Below are 7,418 nucleotides of genomic sequence, written 5' to 3'. Positions count from 1 at the left end.
CCCCACTTCGGCTGAGCCGCGCTTCTCCCCGCAGGGCGAGTCACCAAGACGAAGGACGGGCACGAGGTGAGGTCCTGCAAAGTGGCGGACAAGACGGGCAGCATCACCATCTCCGTGTGGGACGAGATCGGCGGCCTCATCCAGCCGGGGGACATCATCCGCCTGACCAAAGGGTGCGTACGGGGCCGGGCCCCCGCCTGCCGCCCCGCTCCCCGGGGCAGCCCTTTGTCACCGAGGCGAGCCTGGAGCAGGCGCGGCCGCCTTTTGGGGGGCACGGATGACACAGCTGGCTCCTTGTTACCGAGGCAGCCCCCTGACATCACTTGCCAGATTCAAACAGCCTTCCCACCCCTGAACATGCCGAGCGTGAGCGTACAGTCTAGGAGATGGCTAGGAAGGGCGTGTGTTTTTAACGAGGAGGTGGTGTTTAAGACACTTGGTTTGGCTTTAAGAAAAGCTCCTTGGGAAAATACTTCTTTTGGGGGTGGGGGCAACGCAACAGTCAGTCCTGGTCTGTAAATCAAGCAGGGAAGTCAAAAGGACGTTCCTATTTTTTTCAGCCAGTTCTTTACTCTAGCAATCTGCTCCTTAATGAAAGGAGGAAACAACTTATGTCCGTCATGCAGAAAAGTTGCTTTTCATTGCAGTGGATTTAACAGAAATGACAGGCAGAGGAGGAGAAGCTTTTCAAATTCACTGTAAAAATTCATACTAGGGCTACACTGTAGAGCGTGTTAGTTTGGTTAGGTACAGTTCATTTATCTCGGAGATGGTTTATTTTTTTTTTTAAAGGAAACCTTTACATTTACTATTTGTGAGAAAAAAGTTTCAATTTGAAAATCCTTTTCCATGTCCCTTAAATTGTCAGTAGCAAAGTGATAGTCACTTTCATTTGAGTTCTTAATGCCAGTTAGGTTATGCTTAGAAATCTATTATATGGATCCTCTGGCCTACAGCACTTCAGAAGATGGTGGAACTACAGCATGTGTAAGGCCCTTTTAATCTGCTTTTGTGAAAGTACGTAAACGGTTACTTAGTGGAGCTCCTAACTTAGCTGCTCTTAAGGTGCTCATTTGATTGTCATTCTTGTGAAATTGGATGACCCCAGCCACCAAAACTCCAGCTGTTTCCTCCTATGCAAATGTCCTTCTACACAACATAGGCTGACTCCTCAGCAGAGGTGCTTCTGGGGAAGCCTGCTTGCGTGGAGAGCACGTGGAGTGCTGGGGCGCTGAGATGGGTGGAACTAAACCAGAGCTCTGGGCCAGCACAAAGCCCTGTGTGTAGGTGACATTGAAGCAAATTAATAGTGATACTGTTCAGCAGAGTTGCTGTACTCAGCTCTGTGACTGGCTTATGGTAGCTACTCTGGTGTTTCAGTGCAACAAATGGGAGGGTCATTGCATCCCTTCATGTTAAAAAGTGAGTTGGGCTTGTATGAATTAAATTTATGAGCTGACATCACCATTCGTGGTGCGTGGCTAAGTCATGCATTCATTTACATGAATTGCATGCTTACTTAGGACAGTGTAGTGAGTGAAATGGCAAAAGCTGAATACATTCTGCTTTGCCTCTCATATTAAGAAAAATGCCCTCATGCTGGTGCATATAAGGTTCTCTAAACACAATTTTATACTTAAATAGGATTAATTTGAGTGTGATTTTTGCCATTGCAAGGCAGGTAAATTTCAGCTCTGTAGGTTAATCTGAGGTTCAGTGCAGGATGCTCACTGTAACAAGCAGAAAAGCTTAGCTAGGCCCCATGTGTAAACATTTTTTTTCCTGCTGAATTTCAAGCTGTAGATGCATTCCTCTGCAAAAGCAGACACTGCTGCTGATTTTTGTCATTGGCTGATAAACTCATTTACAGGAAGCTGCTGCAGTTAATATTTCTAAATTTGAAATTGGTTCTGGAGTTTAGAGCTTTGTGGCCAGCTCATTCTGAGACAAACACAAACGCTTGCATACATGGAATAACTGTGCTGGAGGTTATCAGTCCCATGATTTGCTGGGTCATATCCCAGTAAATGTATGCTTGACGTACATTTATTATTTGGTAGCTCTTTTCCTTTGTGCTCTGCTGCAAGACTGTCCAGCTAGCTGGTTATTACAGGTTAAGCATTGAGAGAATCTTTAAAGTGAAAGGTAGCTTTATGAAGTGAAGAGCATTAATTCTTCTTCTGGTTGGAGAGCTCCTGAGCCAGGCACCATAACTGTAGATACTATGTTTTACCGCTGGTACTGAAGTACAGAGAAAATTACTGTTGCATTGGCATTATGGTCCTGTTCTGCCAACCTGGCACCTCCCTGCTGCCTCTGTTCAGGGCCCTGCATGCAGCCGGATGGCTTCCAGTCTCTGCAGATAAGGCAAAGGGCAAGAGGAAGTTTTGTTATCTATGTCCCAGAGATAGACTCAGAGCATAAGGAAGTGGTGACTTGTCCGGATTATCTGTGACTCCTGAGTATGCAATTGCTGGGGCTCCCCATTCCTTTGCTAGAAGACACCCATATTTCTGTTAACTTCTGTGTGCTTCACCTGGGTTTCTGGTCAATCTTTCATTTATTTTTCTTCACATACGTGATGCCCCTCACTGAAAGGAACAATTATACACAAAGTTCTTTGCATAACTCAGATTACAGTGGTTGAAGTCAAGTGCCACTCTAAAGTCTAGAGTGCACTCATGCTGTCTTGTAAGTGAATGTTTCTGCAACCATAAAATGATTTCATTGCATTTCTGTGTGTCACTTGGAACATGATGGTCAAACATGTGCCTTTAAAAAAATCTGGTAAGGGCCTGTACTAAAAAAGTAAGCACTTCCTATTACACACATTCAGTAGTGGTATCAATATTCTCCAGTGAACACAGGTGATTCTTCCTGACTCTTGCTGAAAGCAGAACTGAGAGTTGTCAGTGAATGGGTAACACAGATACTGCTTTTGGCAAGGTGCCTTGCCTCTGCAGGAGCAGTCATAAGGATTGCTCCAGCCAAGGAAAGAGCATCCAGTCTCAAAATAATTGGCTGCTTTCCTGGAATTGCCAAAGGAGTCAGCTGACCTTCCAGTACTTTTTGTTAGAAGTAAGACATGGGGATATACAAAATTTTAATGTGGTGAAGATGGGGTCCCTGGGAATTTTTTTAGACCATGATACGTAATACTTATTAACTCTTGGAAGATAGCATATTTCCACTTTTTCAATGCTGATACTTGTCATTCACTGAGAGACTGCTTTGCTTCTCCTTTCTTTGGCCAGGTACGCATCTCTGTGGAAAGGATGCCTGACACTTTACACCGGACGAGGAGGCGAGCTGCATAAAATTGGGGAGTAAGTATTGTGTGTTTATACTTGCAGTGTTCTGTCCTCTTCTCAGCAGAATGTTATGGTAAGTATATGACATGGTGTCAGTACATGGAAGCTAGGGCAGCAAAAGTGTGTTGACTGGTCATGGACAGGTACAGTACAGGCAACTGTAATGTGGGTTTCCCCATGCTGTTGTGGTAATGGGCTCTGACCCTCTCTGGACTCTCAGTACATTGAGGAAAATCAGTCTACATCATTGGCACAGGTCTGGGTTACCTAGAGGGAGGAAGTGTGTAAATGACAAAGGACTTAATCTGCATTGCTTACCTAGGCCTCAGCTTGATTAACCACTTTATTTTGGTAGAAGCCTTGTGTGTGTGTATCATGCTTGACAGACAAGCAGTGCAAAAAAGGAAGACAAAGGTAACTCCAGTGAATCATATCTAAACTGAAGCAAGCCTCATTAAACCTTCTTTAAACTGTCCACAGACTGAGGCGGCAACTCCTCCTGACTCAGAACAAAACATGAGTAACATACTTGACAAGCAACAGGAAAAGTAGCAACATTTTCTAACCAGAACAGTACTTCCGCTGTTGCACAGTGTTGTGGGGGACCTTGTCATCATCAGAAAAGTGTGTCTGTGGGTTGGCCACTTGTTTTCTTGGATGGTTCAAAAATGCCCAGTGCTGAGCTGGGTTTTGTGAGGGATGATCTGCAGATCATCTTTGGTGCAAAGCCATTGCCTCAGAAGTGTCATCCAGTTGGCTTACACTCCAAGAGTCAGCAGTGAGGTGAATCCTCATCTGGGCTGTGCCTTCCAGGAGGATGTGGGAACTCCCACCTCTGCTTAACCACTCCAAGCTGTGTAATGATCCAAATCTTTCTCCCCCCTCTGCCATAATTTCTATGTGGTGAGTTGGTGGGCCTGTTCATCCACAGTCCCCTGAGTGGAAAAGGATGCTTGGAATGTCATTCCCTGTTTTGGACTCCCCTGTGCTATTATGTTAATGGAGTACTCCATAGCATGGGAGTGTTTTAAGTTTTCCCTAGAGATCTAATGAAGCCATAGTCTGGGAGCAGGCTGGGTGACTGTGCCTCAGGTGACCTTGTCAGTGGGTGCTGGACAAGGTTGTGCAGTTGGGAGGGAGGCGAAGGGAGCCCTTTCATCACCTTTTGTTTAGGCCATTTTACCTCTTAGAGTACATGTGTACTTGCCTCTGCTTGACTGCAACAGCTTCACCACAAGTCTATAAGGAGATCAAAGAGACTTTAATACCTATGGATACTCTCTGAACAGTCTTGATTAGTTAGTTCTAGGTGATGGGACATGTTAAGAACATAGGCTTTTTGAGCTGTAGACTTAAGAACTTTTAAAAAAGTGACTTTAAAACTCTTTACAATTCTAATTCCTCCCCAGGTTCTGCATGGTATACTCAGAAGTGCCAAACTTCAGTGAGCCCAACTCAGAACACGTCGGGCAGAACAAACTGGTATGTTAAACTTGTCTGAGCCTTCTGGCTCTTTGTTCTGAATACTTCACACTAGGCTGTGATCAGATGTGACTTTTCTGGAAAAAATGGAATTGAAGTGATGTATAGATAAAAATGAGCCAGTAATTAGAGTAGCAGAAAAATTCCATGTAGAGCCACTATTAAGAACACAGGAAAAAAAACCCAAAAAACAAACAGCCCCTTTTTGTAAAAATGTGAAATTTCTTTCTGATCCATGTTTCTCTCTCTTCTTTTACATTTGTCTGAAGGCACAGGGTGAACAGAATAGTTCTGCATCAAGTTATATGGGTTCTTGTACTTTCGGGCCACTGGGTAAGTTTTTTGATTTTTGTGGGAGTGAAAGGATGAGAAACACTTAATGGGAATAAAAAGAAGTATATCTTGCTAAGGGTTCTCCACTCTGGGGCAAAAGTGTACTATGCTCTAAAAAGTCTTTTAAGCTGCAGCCTGAACCTGCAAGCACGTAAGCACGAACACTTCCTGGATTGTGGTTTTGGGATTTCTTCCATAGAAGAGGAAGAGATCAGAATATTCAAGCTGACCTGTATCATGTAATGGGACTTGACCAACCCTAAATGGTTTTAATGCTTTCAAAGAGATTTTGCAGCACTTCAAACCACCTGAGTCCTTGGCTTTAAAAATTACTTTAATCATGCCAGTCACCATGCCTTTCCTGCCAGGTTAGCTCCCCAGTACAGAAGTGGTGATAATCTGAATTCCAGTATGTGACCAGGCTGGATCATATTGTGATGTATTTAAACTCAGTACCTGTTGTTGTATAGCTAAACCCTGCTGGTGGATGACAAGGAACTGATTCCATAACTTGCTGCTAAACCTCTGCATCCCTTCAGTTCAGTGACTGTCTGCTTCCTCTTTAGCAATGTGATTTTTGTTTCTCTCATTTTACTTCTCTTACAAGCCCTTTCTGTTCTCTTGAAAATAAATTATTCTGAGCAAAGGAGGGCTGTGCTTTCAGGCCAGCCTTTCCTCAGTCCCAGGGTGAGGTGTAGGCTTTCAGCCCAGCTAGTGTTCCCACTTCCTTGGTGTCCCTGCTTTGGGCAGTGGACAACTGTTCTCACTGAGCTTCTGCATATCTTCTGAAACTTCTTTTTTTCTCTTCCTGCTTCATGTGTGGTCTTTAAATGCAGTGATTTCCTTGTCTCTTTCCTTTCTTCCCATGCTTCCTGACATCATTCTGCCTTTTCAGCTCTGCCCCTCTTCCTACTATCAAAACTGAGCAGTGATGCTTACAAGGCTCAGGTTCTTGAGAACTTGGTGCTAGCTGAGTTGAGTTGCTTCTGTGGCTGGATTTCACAAGGCTGCTTTCTATTTCTGTGTGCCTGCTAGTGGGGAGTGACACAATTTATGTAGTCTGCTTTTCTTTTGCTGATTTCTCCTTGACTACTTCTGCTGCCCCTGCTGTCTCTCTGGAACATCTTGGTGTGTGACCTACAAGCCAGTGCATGTTTCTGAAAGCACCAGTTTCATGAGAGTCTGGTGTTCTACCCTGGGCAAAGAGTCAGCATGCAACAATGTGACCATTCTTGTTTTATTTGAGAGTGGGGGCTAGGGATGGAGGGGGTGGTAGTTTGGGAGAGGGGGAAAAAGGTAAGCTGTGGTTTGGTGTTCTGTTGTGCCAGAGGGGCTTTTCCTTCTAGTGCTCAGGGTTTGATGGTTGCCGCAAACTCCTTGCGTTCCCTGTTGCTAAACTTAAGTAAGGGAGCAGTGATTTCAGTCCATGGAACTTGTGATAACCCTTTTTTGTCTTTTTAGGAAATGGTTTACAAACTGGACCTGAATCAAGTGGATTTCCATTTACGTATAATCATGGCCACACTTATGCAGGTAGTGGGAGAGGCAATGGACGAGGACCTGTAAATCCAGCACCAGCTAATAGCGTTCAGCCTCATCTCCCTGCTGTCAGTAATGGGAGGGACCCACGCAGAGCCTTTAAAAGATGACTATGCCAAATGTGGTTGTACAGCTTGCTTAAACTCTACACTCTACTTGAACACTTAATTGCACTTTTATTTATAGTTAACTGTGAACCAGTTTGTCCTTTATTGTTGTTTTTTTACCTATTGGTCTATGGAGCAAACTTGATGTGATCTATTTCTTGTTTTGCTTAGGGAAGCACAGTGAGTCTTCCCCATACATTGAGGGGGTAGGGGGAGAAGGTGGATATAAAAAGTAAGGGTAACGAGTTGAAGGGTCTCAAAACTCAATACCCTTTGCTAAGTGGAAGAAAATTTGAGTTATGTGTATGTATTTTTCTGTTCCTGTTGGTCAGCCCTATAGCCTTAAAAGGTCTATTATGTCCTGTGCACGCATATGTTGACTTCCATTAGGGTCAATGGGAGTTCTCTATGTTGGAAGAGAAATGAAGGGGAAGAGCAAAGATGCTCTAGTGAACTAGGGGTCCTTGGAATGAATATAGCTTGTAAAAGCAATAAGTATAAGGAAATGGTGGTGCCAGCACCTAGTGGTGTCTCCTGAATCAGAGAATGGATAACTCGGATGAAAGTTGAAGGCATGGTGAGTGTCTTGAAGCTTGACTTCTGATTCCAAAAGGGTGTACACTACTTAAAAATTCTCCACAAACCA

At 44.1% G+C, this 7,418-nt stretch overlaps 1 protein-coding gene across 1 annotated transcript; it reads left to right on the top strand.

The window, feature by feature from the left end:
- Positions 1-15: 15 nt before the first annotated feature.
- Positions 16-7,205, top strand: NABP1 (nucleic acid binding protein 1; the record flags this gene model as incomplete). The annotated part of the gene is made up of 5 exons (XM_026852948.1): positions 16-173; positions 3,255-3,326; positions 4,721-4,793; positions 5,063-5,126; positions 6,588-7,205. Coding segments are annotated over 5 exons (555 nt in total), but the record flags the coding sequence as incomplete, so codon positions are not given.
- Between the last annotated feature and the right edge of the window lie 213 nt (positions 7,206-7,418).

Source organism: Athene cunicularia (assembly GCF_003259725.1).
Source record: "Athene cunicularia isolate RWA chromosome 7 unlocalized genomic scaffold, athCun1 chr7_part1, whole genome shotgun sequence".
NCBI classification, from domain to species: domain Eukaryota; kingdom Metazoa; phylum Chordata; class Aves; order Strigiformes; family Strigidae; genus Athene; species Athene cunicularia.
Note: the sequence above shows the minus strand (reverse complement) of the source record. Positions and strands in the feature narration are given on the sequence as shown.